This window comes from Camelus ferus, chromosome 13 (assembly GCF_009834535.1).
Source record: "Camelus ferus isolate YT-003-E chromosome 13, BCGSAC_Cfer_1.0, whole genome shotgun sequence".
NCBI classification, from domain to species: domain Eukaryota; kingdom Metazoa; phylum Chordata; class Mammalia; order Artiodactyla; family Camelidae; genus Camelus; species Camelus ferus.
In genome coordinates this window covers 11135100-11158318 of record NC_045708.1, presented here as the reverse complement: position 1 = coordinate 11158318, position 23219 = coordinate 11135100, and the positions used below count along the sequence as shown (strand labels likewise).

At 41.3% G+C, this 23219-nt stretch overlaps 1 protein-coding gene across 1 annotated transcript in view; it reads left to right on the top strand.

Moving 5' to 3' along the window:
• Nucleotides 1–22796, top strand: part of SPATA21 (spermatogenesis associated 21) — a 28045-nt gene extending 5249 nt beyond the window's left edge. Inside the window, exons 5-10 of the mRNA XM_032494800.1 lie at nt 1198–1335; nt 4427–4498; nt 4614–4731; nt 21022–21197; nt 21966–22143; nt 22678–22796. Of these exons, the coding sequence (XP_032350691.1) occupies nt 1198–1335; nt 4427–4498; nt 4614–4731; nt 21022–21197; nt 21966–22143; nt 22678–22735 (740 nt within the window). The 3' untranslated portion in view covers nt 22736–22796. The remainder of the gene's footprint in view (nt 1–1197; nt 1336–4426; nt 4499–4613; nt 4732–21021; nt 21198–21965; nt 22144–22677) is intronic.
• Nucleotides 22797–23219: the final 423 nt, after the last annotated feature.

Genomic DNA, 23219 nt, shown 5'->3' with positions numbered 1-23219 from the left:
ATGTGCCAAGTGCTGAATTAATGCAACCTCTCTTGGAGGGTGTACTGTTGTTGCTTCCATCTTACAGATAAGAAAACTGAGGCTCAGAGAAGTACAGTGACTTGCACATGACAACTGTATTAGTTTGCTTGGGCTGCCATAACAAAATACCACAAACTAGGTGGCTTAAAATTTGTTTTCTCATAGTTCTGGAGGCTAGAAGTCCAAGATCGAGGTGTCGGTATGTTTGATTTCTTCTGAGGCCTCTCTCCTTGGCTCGCAGGTGGCTGCCTTCTCTCTGTGTCCTCACGTGGTCTTCCCTCTGCACACGCATCCCTGGTGTCTCTTGTGTGTCCAAATTTCCTCTTCTCTTAAGGAAACCACTTAGGTTGGATTAGGGTCCACCCGAATGGCCTCATTTTAACTTAATCACCTCTTTAAAGGCCCTATCTCCAAATATCATCACATTTTAAGGTACAGGGGTTGGTTAGGACTTCCATATATGAAATCAGGGGGCAGGCACAATTCAGCTCATAACAGGAACCCAGTTTACTATTAAATGGTAGAACCATCTTCTCACCAGTTCTGTTGATCTAATCTGGGTTTTGCTGTAGGCAGTGAAACCAGATAGCACACACATTAAGGCTTTTCTATCAATTGGTGCTATTCTAAGAGCTTTCTCAGCATCCTCCCTGGTCCTCTGCTTTGGTCCAGACCCATGAAACTATCCCAGAGGCTATGTCTATGCAAATAAGCACCTGCAGAGCACCAAAATCAAGGCACAGACTGAGTCAGAAAGATTCGTCTGGTCCTCTAAACTTTTAGCCTCAGTTTCCCCATCTTTACAAGGGAATAAGCATTCTACTCTTTATAAGGCTGCTGTAAGAATTAAATGAGAACACGGCTATAAGGAGCTTCTCATAGTGCCTGGCACATAGCAGGGGTACCCTAAGTTGGGTGTGTTCCTGGTGTGAAGTGAAGGTGGCTAATTAGCTTAGCTCTTGCCACGCCAGCTGAGCCCTTGGCCTGACCTTGTACTAGAGAGTGAAGTGCGTTAACCGGCCCTCACCCCTCCACTTCCACTCTTTCAGTTAACTTTGTCCCTCCACCCAGTCACGATGATAGAAGACACTAGGCGGGAGGGTGGTTGGAAGGGATGAGATGAATGGTGGAAACAGGAAATGTCCTCACCCCACGTAACCCCGCCGCCCACTCCAGCCTTCCGCAGCTACTTTGAGATCTTCAACGGTCATGGCGAAGTGGACGCACAGAGCCTGGAGAACATCCTGCTCCTTGTGGGCATCCCCCTGACACCAGCCCAGGTGGAGGATGCCCTGACGAGTGCTGATATCGATGGTGAGTGTTGTCGGGGGGGTCTTCATTCTGAGCCCCAGGCTGGTCCAGCTTCACAGGCAGCATGAGACCTGTGCAGTCATATGGCGCCCTGCACTTACAGGGTCCTGAGTTTGGTTTAATGCTCTGCTGTTGCAGTCTCGAAATTCTTAATAATTTTTGAATGAGGGGCCCTGTTCTGCATTTTCATTTTGCACTGGGCCCCACAAATTATGTAACTGGTCCTGGCCCCCAAAGTTAGTGCTCCCTGAGCACCAACCTGCTCAGTGCCAGGTTCTGGGGACCCAGAGATGACTTAAGACCTAGCTCCTGACCTTAAGATGTAGGTGATCTCTGAGGTCACTCCTTTCAGGCCTTTGTATGTGCTTCATCATACATTCCTCCGTGATTTGGTCACTCATTTTACCAGCTGTATGATCTTGGACAAGTCCTGAAGTTCATCGAGTCTCATTTTCCCCATCTGCAAAATGGGGCTGATAGCAGGACCCATCTCACTGGGCTGCTAAAAAGATTAAATGAGCTAATCCAGGGAAAGTATTGAGCACAATACCTGGTGCACAAAATGCATCTAGGAGACATTAACTGCTAGTATTATTCATTCACTCAGTATTTATTAACTGCCTACTGTGTGCCCATTCCTGTGCTGGGCACTGAGAATAAACAGATGTGTAAGACCCAGGAGACCTACCCTTGAGGTGCCCACACAGTCAGTGACACAGAAGAGTTACCAAAGGAAGCAGCACTTAAGGTGGCTTGGAAGAAGGGATCAGGAAGGAAGGCTTCCTGGAAGAGGTGATGCCTGAGCCAAACTGTGAAGGTTTAAGCAGGAGTTAGTCAGGGAATGAAGAAGGAAGAAGGACATTCCTGGGGGCAGAAATAACCTGGACAAAGGGAATGAACAGAGGGTGAGGAGAAGGACATGTAGTTTAGTTGGCTAGATGCAGAGAATGCAGCAGAGCTGTAGGGACCTGGGCTCCCACCAGGTAATCAAATCTGCTTCCTCCACCACTGCCTGAGCTGAACTTACCTCAGTTTGGCCCCCCATGTGACCCCAGGCAACAGCTTGCTTTTCTCTGTGCCTCAGGCTTCCTTGGTGACATGGGGATCAGAGTATTAGGCACCCCTGGATGGTGGTTTTAAGAATTAGAGACCATTTATTAATTTGCCAAGTATTTCAGAGAACATTTGCCTGGCACCTAGCTGCCTTAAGCTCTGAGGACACAATTTGAACAAAACAACCAGTTCCTGCCTCCCAGAGACTCAGTGAAATCCCAAATCTTATGAGTGTCTGGTTGAAGCACAAGGGCTTTATGAGAGTATTTGACTGGAGATCTGACCCACGCTGGTCTGACTTCTCTCAGGAAGTGATGGTCAAGGGGAAGCATTAAGTAAAAGAGTTGGAGGGTGGTGGAGAGAATTCTAGGAAGAGGAAGCAGCATGTGCAAAGGCACGGAACAGGGAAGGATACGGCCCCTGGTGGGAGAGCAGGTTAGTGCTGGGGGTGTGTGGTACCAGGTGGGGCTGGAGACAGGTAATGGGCAGATCTAGTGAGGCTTCAAAGGCCAAAGTGGGAATCTTGTGAGTATAAATGTGTTCTCACGCCAAGACTAGCACATGGTAATAATAGTTGCTGGCATTTATTTTTATTTATTTTTGTTATTTTATCACATGGCTTGAATACTTTTTCTTTTTTTCTTTTAATTTTTGAATTTTGTTAGGTAAAATTGATAACAATTTGACTGCATGTATACAATATGTTGCACATAAATACATATATACAATACACTGCACATACAATTAAAAAATTTACATATATGTACTGTTCATTGTTTCTAAGAACAGCTTAGAGTTTTAGCTTTTTAAACTTACATAGTTATCAAAGGAATAAAGCCAACCACAAAATAAGAATCAACAGAATGCAGTAATCCATTCATAAAGGACAGTCAAATGTGCATACACATATTCAGGAAATCAGTCATATGAGTTATAATTAATACGTAGTTCATTTGTGTCCGTATTTTTAGATTCCACATATAAGTGATATCATATGGCATTCTTCTTTCCCTTTCTGGCTTACTTCACTTAGAATGATGATCTCCAGGTCCATCCATGTTGCTGCAAATGGCACTGTTTTATTCATTTTTATGGCTGAGTAGTATTGCAGTGTATAAATAGACCACAGTTTCTTTATTCAGTCACCTGTCAATGGACATTTAGGCTGTTTCCATGTTTTGGCTATTGTAAATAGTGCTTCTATGAACATTGGGGTGCATGTGTCTTTTTGAATTATATTTTTCTCCAGATATATGCCCAGAAGTGAGACTGCTGGATCATACGGTAAAGCCTATTTTTAGTTTTTTAAGGAACCTCCATACTGTCTGTCCGCAGCCTTAAGTGAGTAGGCCGTGGGGCCCAGGCCACAGTTCACAATAGCTTGCACCTGGTAAGAGGTAAATGTACGCATGCGCTAGTAGCATGAGTAAGCATTATGAACAATACGCATATGCGGGCAGAACATATAAAGGACAAGCGCGCCACGCCGGGGGCGCACCATCTTGTTGTACTAGAATAAAGTGCTATTTCTCTCCACGTCTGCTCGTCGCGCATTATGTTGGCTCTTCGTGCATTTTTCCAGCTGGAGGGGCTCACCTCTTCGGATCACTCTTCAGCCTCCCTCAGCTGACACCGTCTTCCACAGTGGAACAATTGCTGGCATTAGTGAGCATGCGTTAATATGCATGGCCCTGTGCTGAGCACTTTGCCTCATTTTCTCTTCCATGGGAAAAGTGTTACGGTCATCCTTACCCTTTAGATGAGAAAATGAAGGCTTAGTAGGGTTAAGTCTTTGCCAAGGTCACAAAAATGGTAAATGGTCGACCTGGGAAAGGAGCCTGAGACCTTTTGGGAGCTTCTAACCCAGGAGATTTTAATGTTCATCTTTTACTTTCCTGTGTGCACCGTGCTTTCTGCATCGACATGTGTTACTTTTATAATCAAACCCAATGAGTAAATGTTAACAGCTGTGCCTGGGTTGCAATGTCTGGACCTGCTCTGGAGGGCCCCTGCCCACCCAGTGTTCTTCTGGCCTCCGCAGGAGATGGTCACGTGAACTTCAAAGACTTTTTGGCCGTGCTGACAGACACCAAGCGCTTCTTCTGCTCTGTGGGTGAGCAGGGATGATCCCAGGGCACTCAGAGCTGGGGGAGGGGCCAGAAGGCTGGTGGGGGTTGGGAATACCGAACTGCCCAATAGTAATGGCAGCCACCATCCCATGTCCCCAGAACAGAATGCCCTGACGGACATGGTTCCCCCAAACCCCGACACTCTGCTCTTTGAGATCCTGTCCCTGCTGGTGGAGATGCTGGCCCTACCCGAGGCAGCCTTAGAGGAGATCACCAGGTGAGTAGGGCTGGTTGTTGGGGGTGGAGAGTTGCAGACACAGAAATGGCACCTAGAATTTTGACAGCTGAGGACTTTGATAGTTAGGACTTTTAGTTACAAGGGAAACCCACATAAAACTGGCTTACGCCAAAGGGGAATATATTGGTTCACATCACTGCTCAGGGCTTCAAGAATGACTGGATCCAGGAGACCAGATACCATTAGGCTTTATCTCTCCTGCTCATTTCTGTACTGGCTCAGCTAGGCTCCTCCCACAGTGGGATGGCAATGGGCAGCCCCATACTCATACCCTCCTTGTTTTGCTACCTCAGCAGCAAGAGGAATAACTTCTTGCAATATCCATATAGCAATCCCAGAAAAGGAATGTGATGGAGCCTGCCTAGGGCTAGAGATCACAATAGATGGAAGCCTCCCCATGTTTTCAGAGTGAGCTGGTGGTTAGTGGTTCACCTGAGGAAGAGATGACTGTGTACAAAAACAATATGAATACTCGAAGGTGAGAAGCAAAGGGAAACGGCAGAGCGGCTCAGCTGGTCTCTCGTAGCACACAGAGCCTTGTCCCTGTCGCTCAGTAAGTTGGATCATTTTTTCCTACCACAGACCAGCCCTTTTCGACAGGGGTGGGAGGAGGAGGAATGATTACTGGCTGTTCCATCAACACCAGCTTAACCACCCCAAAGACAAGAGATCTGTCTTTTTCTCCGCATCTATAAATCACTATATATATACACAAAACTCTGAAGAACACAAATGTGTAATTTTAAAAGCCATAAAACAAATTTCCCTGTATCCATTCCTCCAGTTAAAAGATAGGTCAATTCCAATAATCTTGAAGCCCCTATGTGCTCTGCCCCAGTAACAAAACGCTTCCTCCCTTAACAAGAACCAATCGTTATTCCCGTGCTTTTTGTTTTAAATTTTCATTGCTTATTTTCCCCCTTGTTGTTTATTGAAAGTTTCAAACACACAGCAAAGCTCAAAGAATTTTACAGTGAACATTTATATACCCACCGCCTAGATTCCACTGTTGCCATTTTGCCATACTTCTACCTACACATCCCTCCATCTGTTCATCAGTCTGTTATTTTTTATCATTTCATATTAAGTTAAATCATTTCCCTCTAAATACTTAAGCATACATGTCGTTAGCTAATGATTTGTTTAGAAATTTTTTCCCCCATCTTTGGAGGTACAATGTACACTCAGTGAAACGCACAAATCTTAAGTGTATCATTGTTTGAGTCTCAACAAAGCCCACACCCCAGCAATCCAAACCCCTCTCAAGATATGTAGAACTTGAGGGGGAGGGTATAGCTCAGTGGTAGAGTGCATGCCTAGCATGCACAAGGTCCTGGATTCAATCTCCAAGGCCTCCATTTAAAAAGTAAATAAGTAAACAAAATTTTTTAAAAGCCTAATTACCCCCAACGCCCCCCCAAAAGAATCATATTAAAAAAAAAAGATACATAGAACTTTACAATCACTCCAGAAAGTACCCTCGTGACCCTTCCCAGTTGGTCCCTGAACACACTGCTCCAGAGGCAATCACTCTCCTAATTTTTTTTTCCCATCACAGATTGGTTTCGCCTGTCTTAAAACTTCATATAAGTGGAAACACACAGTATGTAGTCCTTAGCATCTAGCTGCTTTCACTCAGCAAAATGCTTTTGAGATTAATCCACGCTGCTGTGGCAGCAATAGTCCACTCTTCTTTGTATTCCATTGTAGGAATTGACCATGGTTTGTTGATCCTTCGTGTCATGGTTAGGTTTCTGAGCAGCTTCCAATTTGGGGTTATAATGAGTAAAGCTGCTATTAACATTTTTGTACAAGTTTTTGTGTGGACATATATATTTTTTGTCTTGGGTAAACACCCAGAAATGGAAATGCTGGGTCATAGGATAGATGTATCTTAGTTATAAGAAACTGTTGGACTTTTTTCCAGGTGGTTATACCATTTTACATTCCCACCAACCATGTAAGAGATTTCCAGTTGCTCCACATCTTGTGCGAATTCGTACTGTCAGTCTCTTTAATTAAGTCACTCTGGTGGATATGCAGCTATAGGAGTGGACTCACGCAAGTCCTCTGATACTTGCTTTTTCTCCTCAATGTTACATTTTTGTGATTCATTCATGTTCTTGTGCATGGTGGTAGAATATTTATCATTTTCACTGCTCTATCCTATTACATGATAAGACTGTGTCACAGTCTATTCTGCCGATGGACATTAGGGCTATGGTTAGTTTCCAGCTAGGGTAGAAACAGTGAGAATATTTTGTATATGTCTTCTGGGACACCTGAGCAAGAGTTTTTCCAGAGCAGCAGTCTTTAAACTTTTTGGTCTAGGGAAACTCTGACAATATTTTTCTGTATTTGAGCTTGAAACTGAAAGGTTTGTTTTTTTTTTTTTTTAACATTTTTTATTGAGTTATAGTCATTTTACAATGTTGTGTCAAATGAGAGATTTTTAAAATACCAATTGATTTATTTAACAAGGACAACCCCCATTACATGTTAATATAAAAAAGTTTTAAATGAAAAAAATAACTGCATTTTTCAAAACAAACAAAAAACTTAATGAGCAGAATGGCATTGCTTTACGCTATTGAGAATCTCTTCCATGCCTGGAGTGGCAAAAGATGGCTGGATTTTCCTGTCTGCTTCTGCATTCAATCTGTTGCAGTCTTGTTGTTTTGGTTGAAGTCTATGAAGAAATCTGACCTCACACAAATACGTACTTAGAAAAAATATTTTAATAGTCTTTCCATTTAATAGTCACATATCATGTAGATATTTTTCTTTGATAGTACACCAAACTTAATGAGTAGCAGTGTCTTAAAAGTTGGTTGCAATATGGAATATGAATCCTATCTATGGACTGTTCATACCCTTTTAAATAAAAATCGATTGGTCTGTTTTATAGTTTAAATCCATCTTCTCCCATCAATTTTTTTTTGCCCATGAATGTTTTTTGAAACATGCATTGCTCATTTAGAAAATATTATGTATCCTCTAAATGTTGACACATTTCATTATAGTTACTCTATATGCTATATGTATAATTATTAATATCACCACTAACACCAGAAAAGCCTTTAAATATTATAAGTGTTGTGTGGAGCTATAATTCACTCATTTTCACTGCTATAAACTATTCTGTGTATGAACATGTATACAATACATGCTTATGAGAATGGATTTTTTTTTCAATAGTGGGGAGGAGGCAATTAGGTTTATTTATTTTAATGGCAGTACTGGGAGTTGAACCCAGGACCTTGTGCATGCTAAGCACACACTCTTATCACTGAGCTACACTTTCCTGCCCTACTTATGAGAATGGATTTAAGTTTTTCAAAATTCTACGTTTTACTTGAAAGCTTTAATGTTATCATAGGTAACAAATGCTGTCAATTGTTTTCCGTGAAATGATAGGCTAACTTCATCCATTTTCGAGACAATATCCACCAAATACTGCATAACCATAGTTTGTCCTTCTTTCGAGAAAAAAATGACACTCAGTGTGAAGGGGAGGTAAAATTTGCCTTTACCCTCCTAGAGTTTCCAGCTGGGCTCCACATAAAACAGACCAGCAGGAAAAAAGCCTGAGTTTCATTCGCATGCACGTGGGAGTCCTCCCAGGAATGACGAAGACCCAAAGAAGTGACAGGGCCTAGCTGCTTACATACTTGGTTGAACAAAGAGTAGCAACTGTAGAAAAGTAGCTAAAATACAGAGGCTGACTAAAAGAAGACAGGAGTTATTTTAAGCACGTTTGTACAGAGTTCTCTTCGCCTGGACTTTTCCTCTCTTGTGATAAGAATGTTTCTTCCTTCTGCTTCAGGGAGGGCACCTTTCACATGGGAATTTCATCTCCTGCTTTTAGAAAGAAAAAGGAGGGTCAGTGTACCTTTCTGGCATCTACTGTTTTTCAAGTGCCTTTAACTCAAAATAATCAACATGCCAAAGCGGCATATGTCGGGGTGGCATGTCCTAAACTCCTTTGTTTCCCCCATCTGGCACTTCCCTAGAAGTTTCATATATTAAAAGCTGAGTTGGTGGCTGAGAAAAATTCAGGTTGGAATTTGCAAAGTAAGAGATCTGTAAAAGGCAAAGGAAATACATAGATTGGAACAGGCAGAAAAAGAACAAATCTAAGCACACGATCACATATTTCCCTGAATCCATCTCAGTCCTGAGAACAGATCAGCTCAGTGATAGTCATAGCTCATTTTGGGAGGTGTTGGTGTAGGTGGGAGTAGGGCACCGACCTAAGTTAGGCCTCTGTGTGCTGAGCTATTAAGCATTTATTTTAATTTTTAAAACTTCTTTGGAAGGAGGTAATTAGGTTTATTTATTTATTCCTAGAGGAAGGAGGTACTGAGGTCTGAACCCAGGACCTCATGCATGCCAAGCATGCACTCTGCCACTTGAGCTATACCCTCCCTCAAAACTTGGCTTAATTTTTCAGATGAGTGTACCAAGACTAATGATGGATCAAATAGGTTCCTTTTAAGTTTGTTTTGCTGTGATTTTTTAAGAGGAATCTCAGATTGGATGTTTAAAAGTCCGTTGAGGCTAAGAAGCCAAGTCAGAAACTTACCATCAGACTTAGCCTGCAGATTTGAATGAATTCCTCTGTTTTCAAGGTCCCTAAGATGCTCTGAGGTTCCCAGGTCTGCAAGGAAGTGACCTTTACTCACCTTTAAGATCATGAACCATATAATTCAGGTACCAGGCCAGTATTTTAAGTGGGCTTTCTTTGTAAGTATTGCCTCAATGAAGTCAACTTTAGTTTCTTACATCTGTCTGGTCATATCTGATTCTATGTTTACCATTTTCAAATATGGCATGAGTGTCAAAACCTTGGTAATAAAACCAATCTTTCTAGTTATGTCCTGCAGCAAGAAGAACAGACACTTACTGAATTTATGTAAATAACTATATGGCCATGAAAACAAGAATATTTGGACAGAGTTTCTAAGTTCTGGATGGATTGGGTAGGAAGAAAAAGATAAATATTTTAATTCTGTTTACAAAGGTATAATTTACCAAATTGTTGTAAGTTATAGATAGCTTAAGAGGAAAAGAGAATTTGTTTTTTTAATTTGGAAAGCAAAACTTTAAGGAACCAGTAATGTTACAAACAAAAAAATCATGAAATTATCATCATACTCATCGGTTCAGTCACATGTAATTAATTTTTGTTCTGATTGACCTTGGGTTAGCAGCTTTACGAATCCATCAGTTTTCTTCATCAGAGTTCTGGAAATTCTTACCCAGTTCAGTGGTGTGATCTTAATGTTATCAGAAATCTATAATCCAGGGTACTTGTTAGAGTCTTTTTCATAAATTTCCCTAAAGAGGAAGCATTTTTGCTTTTAGTTGACTATAAAAGCTTTCAAAGAAGAATCAGAGTAAAACAGGAATAGTCTGTGAATGAAAGACTTGAAACGGCTATAACTAAAGATCTGATGAGTGTTCACTTAAATGCAGTTCAGAAGAACATTTTATTATATTTGTGACATACAATATTTTAAGATGATAATTAGAATTATGACTGATAACATTATACCAGAACATGTCGGATTTCTAAGAATTTTATAGAGTTTCTGAAACACCATATATTAATAACATACATCCCTATAAATATAATCCAAAGAAGATTTAATATCTCTTTTTATTTGACAGTGCTCTCCATGTAATTTAACACATTAAAAAAACCTAATCGGTTCAGCATCTCTCTCTTTATAAGGCAAGAGAACAAATTCTTTTGAGATTTTCCAGGGGCCCTCTGAGAAATCAGTATGAAGTCAAAAGACTTTAATTTAGAATCTGATTTTGGGAAGTTTGTAAAAAATACAAAAGATTTGAACACTTGATTAAATAGGATCACAGGTTATTATGCAACAATACTTAGGTACATATTTAACTAAAGTGACAAAAGATTTTAAAGGCAAATACAGAAAGTTACATGTTGTAAAAAACCATAACTTTTAATATTGAGAAGATAACCTGATAAAGATAACGTGAAGCACAGGAAATATTTTGATGAAACATCAAATCTTTGCCTTCTAGGTGAATTATTTAACAAGTAAAGAAAAATATTTTACAATAATGCAAGAAAATTTTACAGAGAAAGATAAATTCTAGTTTTGTATAGACACACTATTTTCATTAAAGCTCATCAAAACTTCATAAGCTAGGGGGAGGGTATAGCTCAATTGGTAGACTGTGTGCTTAGCATTCATGAGGTCTTGGGTTCAATCCCCAGTACCCCCACTGAAGAACAAATAAACCTAAAAAAAACCCCAACACTTATAACTATAATCAATCTTTTAAATTTTAGCCAGTGTGGCTACACAGGATTTCTCCCTCCCTCTTCCCCACCTGCCTCTCTGTGACTTCCTATACCCATTTAGGTTGTTTTCCTTTAGTTTCCTCTTCTTAATTTTGAAACAGCCTTTAAATACCCTTTAAACTAGGACAAAATCACTCTCCTTTTCTTTCAGCAAAAATGCATTTTTCCGACCTCCTACCTTCTCTTATCACAAGTGCATCTTATTTTCCTTGCATACTTTGTTTACAGAGAGATTTTTTTACCCTTAGTATTCTTAGTAATCTGATTTACTTATGTTGATTATAATTTTTAACTTTCAGTAACCTTAATTTCCAACGAAAATTAGGAAGTAAGCAATTGTGACTGTCATATATTAGTATCCTGTAGTAGATTAATAAATTTATGAATGCACCCTTTTGATGATTTGTAGAGACATATGATTCTTATTGCACAATATTTTTAATGTGGCAAGAGATATGCTTACTAATAGACCCAAATATCCTTAGTCTCCTATAAAAAAAAAAGTGAAGAAACCAAAGTGGATAAACTTATTCTTGAGTTCAGTAGTTACTGCTTTATTGTCTTATTAGGAAATTGTCTAGCTGTTTAATGAGTATCTTTCACTTAGTTTAGTATCATAAGGCTTGAAGTTACGAAGAAGATTTTGGAAACTAGCAGACATAGTATAAAACATAATTATTGTTGAAATGTTGATTTGTAAACTTTTATCCCACTTAGATTTATTTACCTTTTTTTTTTTTTAACAATTTTGCTTAGATTACTCATGAAAATTTCATGAGATGTTAAGTAGCTAGTCATCATCTTATTTATTTATTTATTTGTTTGTTTGTTTATGTTGACAAATCAGGCAGGTATCAGAAATCATAGAAACAAAGAATCTAAAAAGTTAAACATATGGCTCTCTTCCTTTTTTTTTTTTTCTTTTAATTTATTGTCCTGGTTGACATACATTAAGCAATTCACTTTAATTGTGCATTTTGTTCTTAGGTTGAATTCATAGCATTATAATGTTAAACATCTGGTAGAGATAACATAAGCTTGTTTGACTAGTCTTAATTTATATAATCTTTCTTTCTTACTTGCTTGCTTTCTTTCAAGCCAGTTAAATACAGCTCTCTTACAGGTTGATTTTTAGCAATACCATCTGGAGTAGAAAAACATTATTTACATATTATATATATATGTGTGTGTGTGTATATATAAACATAAACATACAGACAGATGCAAACAGAGGTCTTAAGGCTTTCACTTTAAAATCTTAGTTATGAGATAGGTACAATAACACAAAGTTCATCAGTCCATAAAAAAATAATTGGATCCAAATTATATTTCTAGCAGATGGAACAAGTTAAAGTTAGCTACCCAGAAGGCTAAAGCTTTTTACTAATATTTATGGAGAAGACTTAAAAGATTTTTCATTTGTTTCCACATGGCTCTCTTTTTCTTAAGTGCAGGATAGTTCTGTTCTGTTTCCAATGTCCTGATCTTAAAAGTGTCTTGAGAGTATCTGAAAGCGTCTTGAAACGAGTAAGGGAGATTTCGGGATTGGTAAGAGAGATGGGTGGGCTTTTAATTACTCCTGGAGCCACATTTATGTTTTTGTAAAGACTCATTTTGCAAGACAAGAACAGTTGGGGTTTTTGGTTTGTTTGTTTGTTTGTTTATTGAAGTATAATCAGTTACAATGTGTCAATTTCTGGTGTACAGCATAATGTCCCATATGTATATATGTATAATATATATACATATATTCGTTTCCACATTCTTTTTCATTACAGGTTATTACAATATATTGAATATAGTTCCCTGTGCTGTACAGAAGAAATTTGTTTTTTTAATCTATTCTTATATATAGTGGTTAACATTTGCAAATCTCAAACTCCTAAATTTATCCCTTCCCACCATCTTTGCCCCCTGTAACTGTAAGATTGTTTACTATGTCTGCGAGTCTTTCTCTGAAGAAGAGTTGTTTTTAATTCTCAAAGAATTGGGTGCAGCCTGAATGATACCAAGCAGGGGTGACCTGCACACCCAACTACATTATCTTTACTTTGTTTCTTTATATCAGGGAGAAGATTTTCAATTCAGATGGAAATTGAAAGATTCTATGTTCTAGATTTAGAGCTGTATGTCTTTGGAATGTTTTAATCATTCCACAAAGGCTTCAGAATGTTTTTTTTTCCCCCTCTGAGTACAATAGTTTCATTTTAGCTTAGGAAAGAAAGCCTTAAAAATCATTCCTATAAGACTGAATATCAGGCAAACTTCTGACCACATAGTCCCTTTAAAAAAAAAGCCCCTTCAAAATTTTATTATTAGGTTTCAGCTGGTAAATTTTCTGGCAGTATTGAGCTCTTTTTTTTTTTTCTCTTGAAACCAAGGATACACCTATTTCAAGTGACTCAAACCCAAAACTAATAAGCCTTTAATGACTAACCATGGATGCAAGAGGCATCTTCAAAGAGGGATGCAAAAAGGTAACAGCCTTCCCAAGATCCAGAGCCCAAAGACATCCAAAAGAAAGACTTAAATAACCCCTCTACCCCGTGAATTGGCAACAGTCCATAGGATGCTAGCCACAAGTGGGGTGCAACCCACATTTCTGTCAGGACGTCTACATATTCTCAGGGCTCCCAACCTGCCAGTTGGCCACCTGCAGACAGAGACAACCTGCACGCCCCAGCAGAGAGAAAGCCAAGCTAAGATCTCAGGACACAAAATGAGACAAGTGGGAAAGTAATAGCTGTCCCTGGGAGGGAAAGGATCCATAACCAATGGGTACCCAAAACCAAGTTCACAAGGGTCACAATCCAAAGAACTGATTCTTACAAACGTTTTTTCTCCTGCCTATCTGAATTTGGGAAGGAAGGGACTCTTGGCTAGGCACTATAGACAGAGATCCAGGAGACTGACATGGTAAGAATTCGTACCTTCTGCTGGTTTAGTCGGGTCCCACGATCTCTCAGCTGCAGCCCCCTGGAGTGAGCAGGGTGTCCCAGACAATGCTAGCCCATCCTTGTTAGAAACTTTAGGAGAGTTGAAATTTTTCTCTCCCCTCTTAGGGTTTTCAGCTGGGACTGACATGAGACAGATTAACAGGAGGCAAGCCTATGAGATTTATTCACATGTAATTATCAAGAAAAACTTTCATAAGAAAAATGAAGACCCAAAGAAGTGACAAGGCCTAAGTGCTCACATACTAGGTTGAGCAAAGAATAGCAATTGTAAGGGAGTAACTAAATGATACGGGGGTGGACTAAAGGAAGATACTTGATATTTTAACAAGGTCTGTTTGTACAGAGTTCTCTTGGCCTCGACTCCTCACCTCTTATGATGAAAATGTTTCTTCCTCCTGGTACAGAGAAGGCACTTTCACATGGCAATTTCATCTCTTGCTTTTAGAAAGAGAAAGGAAGGTCAGTGTGACCTTCTTGCATCTACTGTTTATCAAATGCCTTTAACTCAAAATAACCAAAGTGCCAAAGTGACATATTTTGGGGTGCCGTGTCCTGAACTCCTTCATAAGAAAAAAAATGACCACTGTAGCTCATAATTCAATTTCACAAGTCCTTTTCCTCAAGACAACCGTGGTACTTTAGTATCTAGCAGAAGGGTTTTAGAGACTATTCATAGAATATTAAACCAGTAAGTGCTCAAGAGTCAAGATTTAATACAATTAATTATTTTCATTTTCACCAAGGACTTCCTTCCTTCCTTTCTTTCCTTCCTTCCTTCTTTCCTTCCTTCCTTCCTTCCTTCCTTCCTGTCAGTACAATTGGCCGTGCACTGAAGAATACAATGACTTGGAGTTCAGTTTGGTGCCCTTCCTTGATTTATGCTAAGGCTCAGTTTTACCCACCATTTTTTTGTAGCTTCAGTGCAAATGTCAACACAAAAAGCCAAATATCAAAGAGTGAGAAGACAGGCCACAGACTGGGAGAAAATACTTTCAAAAGACATATCTAATAAAGGACTGTGATCCAAAATAGACAAAAGAATTTTTTAAATGGAACAATAAGAAAACAACCCAATTAAAAAGCAGGCAAAAGACTTGAACAGACACTTCACCGAAGAAGATGTATGACTGACAAACAAGCATATGAAAAAGTGCTCAACATCACGTGTTGTTAGGGAATTGCAAATTACAACAACAAGGAGATACCATTATATACCTATTAGAATGGTAAAAACCCAAAACACTGAGAATCATCAAGTGCCTGCGAGGATGTGGAATAAAAGGAACTCTTGTTTCGTTTCTGTTGAGGATGCAAAATGGTACAGCCCCTTTGGAAGACAGTTTGGTGGTTTCTTACAAAACTAAACAAACTCTTACAATATGATCCAACAATTGTGTTCCTTGGTATTTACCCAAATGAAATGAAAACTTAGTCCACACGAAAACTGGCACACAGATGTGTATAGCACATTTATTCATAGTTGCTAAAACTTGGAAGCAACCAAGGTGTCCTTTGGCAGGTGAATAGATAAATAAACTGTGCTACACCCACACAGTGGGATATTCTACACTAATAAGAGCCACCAGGCCATGAAAAGACAGGAAACTTAAATGCATATCATTAAGTGAAAAAAAACTGATCTGAAAAGGCTACCTACTTTACAATTCCAGCCATATGACATTCTGGAAAAGACAAAACAATGGAGACAGTAAAAACATCAGTGGTTACTGGGGTGAAGGGAGAGGGAGGAGGTGGAGCACAGATTTTTAGAGCAACGAAACCAATTCTGTATTACTGTAATGGTAGATACGTGTCATTTTACATTGGTCAAAACTCATGCAATATACAACACTGAGAGTGAACTCTAATGTAAACTATGGACTTATGGTGATAATATGTCAAAGTAGGTTCATTCGATTTTAACCAATGTACCACTGTTGATCATGGGGAGTCTGTGTGTGTTGCGGGGCAGGAGGTATACAGGAACTCTGTACTTTCCTCCCAATTTTCTGTGAATCTAAAACTACTCTAAAAAATAAAGTCTATTAAAAAATCTTAGTTAAGAAAAAAATACACTATAAATAGAAAGCCCCCCCAATCAATTGACCATATACACCCGGGTTTATTTCTGGACTCTTTATCTTCTTCCTGTGTCTATATTTCTGCAAATACCACATGGGTCTTTCTTTAAATAGTAGTCAGTATCTGCAAATTCCAAACTCCTAATTTATCCCTCCTTCCCTTCTCTCTCTCCTCTTCGTAACCATAAGTTTGTTTTCTATGTGAATGTGTTTCTGTTTTGTAAATAAATTCATTTGTATCATTTTTTAGATCCACATCATATAAGTGATATCATGTATTTCGCTTTCTCTGTCTGACTTACTTCACTTAGAAAGACAATCTCCCGGTCCACCTATGTTGCTGCAAGTGGCATTATTTCATTCCTTTTCATGGCCGAGTAGTATAGTATTCCAGTGTGTGTCTGTATTACAACTTCTTTATCCAATCAATTATCGGTCGATGGACATTTAGGTTGTTTCCATGTCTTGGCTATTGTAAATAGTGCTGCTATGAATATTGGGGAGCATGTAGCTTTTTGAATTAGTGTTTCCTCCAGATATATGCCCAGGAGTGGGATTGCTGGATTACAGGGTGAGTCTATTTTCATTTTTTTAAGGGATCTCAATACTGTTTTCCATAGTGGCTGCACATTCCCACCAACAATGTAGGAGGGTTCTTTTTCTCCACACTCTCTCCAGCATTGATCCTTTGTGGACTTTTTAGTGATGGCCATTCTGACTGGTGTGAGGTGATACTTCATTGTAGTTTTGATTTGCATTTCTCTGATAATTAGTGATATTGAGCATTTATTTCATGTGCCTATTGGCCATCTGTATGTCTTCATTGAAGAAATGTCTGTCTAGGTCTTCTCCCCATTTTTTGACTGACTTGTTTCTTTTTTGTTATTGAGTTGTATGAGCTGTTGATATATTCTGGAAGTTAAGCCCTTGTCATTTGCATCATTTGCAAATATTTCTTCCCGAGCTACTGGTTGTCTTTTCATTTGTTTATGGTTTCCTTTGCTGTGTGAAAGGGTATAAGTTTAATTATGTACCATTTGTTTATTTTTGCTTTTATTTCTATTGCCTTGGTACACTGACCTAAGAGAACATTGCTATGATTTATGTCAGAGAACATTTTGCCTATGTTTTCTTCTAGGAGATTTATGATGTTCTGTCTTACGTTTAAGTCTAAGCCATTTTGAGTTTATTTTTGTACGGTGTGAGAAAGTGTTCTAACATCATTAATTTACGTGCTGTTGTCCAGTTTTCCCAACACCACTTGCCAAAGAGACTGTCTTTTCTTCATTGTATATTCTTGCCTCCTTTCTTGAAGATTAATTGGCTGTAGGTGTGTGGGTTTATTTCTGGGCTCTCTATTCTAGTTCCATTGATCCATGTGTCTGTTTTTGTGCCAACACTATGCTGTTTTGATTACTGTAACTTTGTAGTACTGTCTGAAGTCTGGGAGGGTTATGCCTCCAGCTTTGTCCTTTTTCTTCAGTATTGCTTTGGCAGTTCTGGGTCTTTTGTGATTCCATGTAAAGTTTAGGGTTAGTTTTTGTTTCTAACATTAGTTGTTGTGTATTATCCTTTTAACATATCATTGAATTCATTTTGCTATTTTGTTAAGAATTTTTGTATCTATGTTCACAAAAGATATTGGTCCCTTGCTTACTTTTTTGTAATACCTAGTTTTCCTGTTAGTGTAATGCTGGCCTCACAAAATGAGTTAAGGGTTCTCATGTTCTGAAAGAGTTCATGAAATCTTGGTATTCATTCTCCCCTAAAGGTTTGATAAAACTCACAGTGAAGCCATTTAGACCTTGAAGTGTTCCTTGCGGGAAGGTTTTTAATTGTGAATGCAACATCTTTAATAGGTACGGGGCTATGCAAGCTTTCTCTTTCTTCTTGTGTATTTTTGGCATTTACTTCTAAATAATATGGATGTACTACAATATTTTGGTTAGTGATTTTTAGACTTGTGTCTATGGACTTCCTATTATAGTAAGAATTTAGCTGTCTGATACAACTATCCCCTCAGCTCCTCACTCCCCATTCCAAGAAACCATCATTTTTTACTAAATATTTGGAGTTTCTATAATAATATGGCTATACAATTATTCATAGATGAGCATTTTTGTATACTATGATTTTATTTCCATTCTTGTTTATTTCCTGAAAGTTGACAATTGCCTTGATGTTTTTTTCTTTGTACTACTCACTGATAATTCTTGTATCTTCCTAGAGTCTCCTTCTCTTGGAGGCATTTTCTAAATCATTCTGTTCTTCTCATTTTTGGATTAATTTCTTTTTTAGGTCTGTGGCAGAGCTGTCATCTTGGGAGTCTGTTGTCATCCTAGGAATTCTTTCTTCTTTTTCCCTGATTAGAATCCTGTTTGCTGGATCACATGTCTTACTTTTTCTTGGCTTGTTTACTCTTTCTTGGTTTGTTTAGTTTGCATAAGAACGTAATGGGAGCATGTTTTCCCTGTAGCTTTTTAGGGTTCAAAAGGCAGTAATTGAACAACAGGTATGGGAACGCCAATTGTTGAAATTTCCATCTTTTAAGTTATGGTGATCCAATCTAAACTGGTTGCCCTTCACGACAGTTGCACTGCCATTGTGGGATCTTCCTTCCCCATCTTCCTTTAACTTTGGCCTTTCTCCTATTTTCTGTGTGTATATCTTCCTTTCCTCTTTTGGTTTATGCCCGCTTTTTGGAAGAACATGTCTTGCGGTAGCTTCCTGGGAAAAGATGCATGGGAGGTAGAATTTTTGAGACTTTGTATGTCTACAAAAGACTTTGTATGTTTATTCTACCATCACACTTACTGGATAGTTTAGCTGGCTGGGTGCAGAATTCTAGGTTAGTGTATTAGTTAAGGAATAGACCCCAATGTACTATAGTTCTAACGATATAGTTTATTTCTCTCTTACATTGACGGTCTGGAGGCGGCAGGCAGGAAGACAAGGTCACCGAAGCACTCAGTTTCTTTCCAACTCATTGTTCCACCATTCCCTAGGTCAGTCCTAAGCCAATTTACCAGCAACACATTTAAATTCAAGCCCACAGGAAGGGGGAGGAGAGGAAGTAGAGAGCAAGCAATTTCCTTTAAAACTGTGACTGAGAAAGTTGCATACATTCTGTTCATGGTCTATTGGCCCCTGTGGAGTGAAGTTATTTTCTAGTCCATCTTTTTGCTCAGAATGTTGACTTTTCAAGTCCTAATTTTACACAGGGGTCTAGATCCAATCTCCATGTGAGGGCTCTGGTATTCATTTTCTATTTTCTGTGTGTGAAGCTCATTAAAACTCAAAATTCCAGGCCCCAGGGAGAGGCAGAGGCTCTAGCAGAGCCATCAGCTTAAGCCCCAACGGCTTCCTGACCCTCTGAGCAGCCTGCCCACCCCTCACCATTGCCTACAAAGCCCCGGTGGTCCGACCCTCCCATCTTGCTTCCCCTTACTATCCCCTTCTCCCTCACACACCAGGCTCTGGCCCCTCCTTGTCCTAGAGCTCACCAAGCTCTTTTCTACCTCCTGGCCTTTTCACAAGCCACTCCCTCTGGCTGAAAGGCTCTTCTCCCAGATATCCATTTAGCTTGCTCCCTCCCCTCATTCTGCTCCAATGTCACCAACTTCCAGACTTTCCCTGAAGGCTATGAACAAAATAGCTCATCACTACCCTCTACTCAGCTTTTACTTTGTCTCAGAGCACCCATCACTACTCAGACGGTCTCCTCGCTTATTTATTTGTTCATGGTCTGACTCTCCCACTAGCTCTGTGCCGAGGCAGTTGATTTGGAAAATGATCCCAGGGAGCAGAAGTGAGGGAAGGGACGTGAGCACAGGAGGGGGAGCCAGTACAGGGATGTGTTACTGAGTCAACTACCCCCAGGGTCTTCTGAGGAGACTATGAATGGTGGCTCAGAACTGTCAGGGGAAGAGAGAGAAGCCTGTAGACCTCAGCTGCTGGTTCCTTTGGTCAAGGGTGGCCCCCACAGGTGTTTAATTCCCCTGCACTTCTGGGCAGTATATATGTCAGAGAGGCTCTGGGGGAAGAAACAAGAGGCTTAGGTCTGAGGTGAGTCCATGTCAGGTTGTCCCTGTGCAAAACTGGCGGAGGCCCACGTAGAAGTGGTTGCTGTGGCAGTGGCCGGAGTAAGAGGTGGGGCTGAGAGATGACACAAAGACCATGTATGGCCATCTCCTGCATACCTCTTTCCCAAGCATTTAGATGAATGGCCAGCACGCAGTAAACGCTCAATGAATATTTGAGTAAATGAATGAATGGTGCTGAAGTCTACTGGAAAGAAGGCAAGTAGTGATGAGTTAATATTAAGTGGGCCATGGTTTATGATGGGGTAAGTACACGTTGCCAGGGGGCCTGTAGTGGGAACCTAGCTATTCTACTGGAGGAGAGAGGACTTTCTGGAGATAGTCCTTAAGCCGAAATCTGGAAGATGAGCAAGAGTTCACTGACTGGCTTTCAAAGCACATCAGAGTAAAAATATGAGTGATAGAAATCACAGGTAACATTTACCAAGCTCTTTCCCTGGGCCGATTTGCTGAGTGCTTCACGAGCCTTGTTATTTAATGTTTGTTTTTAACCCTATTAAACATGGACTGTTTGAGCCATTCAGAGAAGTCAAGTGACTTGCAGTGACTGGTAGAGATAACCGTTTCCCCCCACCTTTACATAGAGGTGACTGAGGCCCAGAGCAGGGCACTGACTTGCCCGCAGTCACAGGAAGTTAACAGTAGAGCCGGGACTAAAACCCAGATCTCCCAACTCCTGGGCTTGTGTCCCTGCTCCTGAGCTGGGCTCAGGGGCTCAGGAAGAGGGAGGGAGGAGGAGGGTGAATTAAACACAGCCAGGTTGAGCTGGGTGGGCACTGCCTCCTCAGCTATTACCAGAAGAAGCTGAAGGAAGGCACCTTTAAGGCCCGAGAGATGGAATCGGCCACAGGCCGGCTGCGGTCCCGGAAGAAGCTTGCCTACAATTCCCAGCAGGCAGACATCCTGGAAGTCCCAGAACGAAGAGTCCTCAGGATCCTGAGCCAGCTGAAGCAGCAGAACTACGGTGAGGGCCCTGGGCCCCGGCACAGCCAGGCCCAGGAGCCGAGACATGGTTTCCCACTTCGGGCTTAAGCGAGTACCTCAGGCAGCGGGCTGCGAGTCACCACCCACCTCCAGCCTTCTGACAGACTTCCCCCTGAGCACAGGTTGGTCCCAAGAGCCTGGCTTGAGAAGGAAGAGCAATCCCAGCTCATCATTTATTGAGTACCCACTGGGATCACTCACTGTGCCAGGCCCTTTGCATTTATGCTAGAATTTAATCCTCATAATCACACATTTATCCCACGTATTCACAATGAGAAAATTGAGGTTTAAGTAACTTGCCCAAGGCCCCACAGCTAGCATGTGTCAGAAAGGGAAGTTTATACTCATGTCTGCCTCCAAAACCTGTGCTGTTTTCAATGGGCAAGGTTACTTCCCCATAATAGTAAACTCCTACTGTGTGCCAAGTGATAGGCTAGGAGCTTTTCAGTCTCTTTAGTTTCCTTATCAGACTCTGCCTGGACTCATTACAAAGACAAGTGCTCCTTTAAGGCTGTTATTAGCCCTTACACTGTGCTCCGCTAAATTATCCCTTTTATCCTCATCATCAACTCCAAGGTGGGTACCACTATCATCTCCAGTTTATGTAGCTCAGAGAAGTGAAGTGATTTGCCCAAACCCACCCAGCTCGTTATGTGGCAAAACCCAGATTTCACACAGGTCTGCCTGCCTCCCAAGGCTGGGTGTGCTATGAAGCATTTCCCTTTCCTGCCTCTTCCACCTTTGCCAGCTGCCAACCTGCAAAGCCCCTACGCCCAGGTGCCTTGCATCCCGCTCTGTCCACAGCTGGACAAGAAGACGGCCCGACGGAAGCAGGGCAGCCACTACGTGCTGGACCAGAGCACCCCCACCAGCCTGGGCCCTGACACCCGTAGCCTCTTCTTCCACTCTGGATCTCAAGGAAGCAGGTGGGTGTCCAGAGGGCAGGGGCCCCAGCCCAGGCCCATCCACCTCCTTCCTTATGAAGCCCCTGGCCGAACTCAAGGGGAATCCATCCTTTCAAGAGATGATGCCTGGGAGACTGCTGGTCCAGGGAGGAAAAGGGGGAAAGGATGGAAGGGGGAAGAAACTAACCTTTGTTAAGGGCCTGTGTACCAGGTAGATTGCTCCTAAGTCAGGGTACTTATGCCTTTCTGTGCCCAGGACTTGGTAACACATACTTTTAAGCTGGCACTACCTGCCTTCCTTGCGCAGGGGGTTTACCTCTCAAGCCCTCTGCCTGAGTCTGGTTCCATCAGGAGTAGCAGGAAACAGTCTTAGCAGCTGGGTAGATGGATACAGCAGTCCCCTTGCAGACATCTTGGGATAAAAGAACACTGGACTTGGAATCAGGCCCCTGAGCCCGACTGCTGCCTCCATCACCTCCCAGAGGACTCATCTCCGGTTGGGCACATGGGATGGCTCATTTCCTCGCACCCTTCTTCTCCGCCACCTCTCCCTAGGGAACCCAGCTCTGACAGCCGAAGATGGCTCAGCTCTGTACCAGCTCGAACCCGCTGACCGTGGAGTCCTGACTCTGGGCAGCTGTTCAGGGCCTGCAGATGGATGGGCCATCAGGCAGGAACTGCTGCTAGATTTTGCTTTTGTGGCCTGGTAAGCCAATAAATAACAAGAACCTCAGCCTCTGTGCCTGGTGCCAGGGAAGGCTCCAGGTTTCCCCGCCTCCACTTGGCTCTGAGAGTGCCCGGCCCCTGCTTCCCTTGGGCTTGGGAGCCCCTGAAGCAAGACTCGCCTCAAAACCCTGCCCAGGGCCAGGGGTCCTGCTACAGGTTGCCCTGGGTGCAAAGTCTTGACCTGTGCCCAGAACTGGGACTCTCCTCAGATGAGTCACCCTCACCCTCCAACCTTGGACTAGGAGCCCCACAAGGGCAGGGATTCTCTTTCCCACTTACTCGATGGGAATGGTGAACTCAAGGGAAGTACCTGGAAAGACTCTGGCCCCTAGAAGGGACAGACCTCCTGGAAGGGCAGGAGGAGCCTCAGC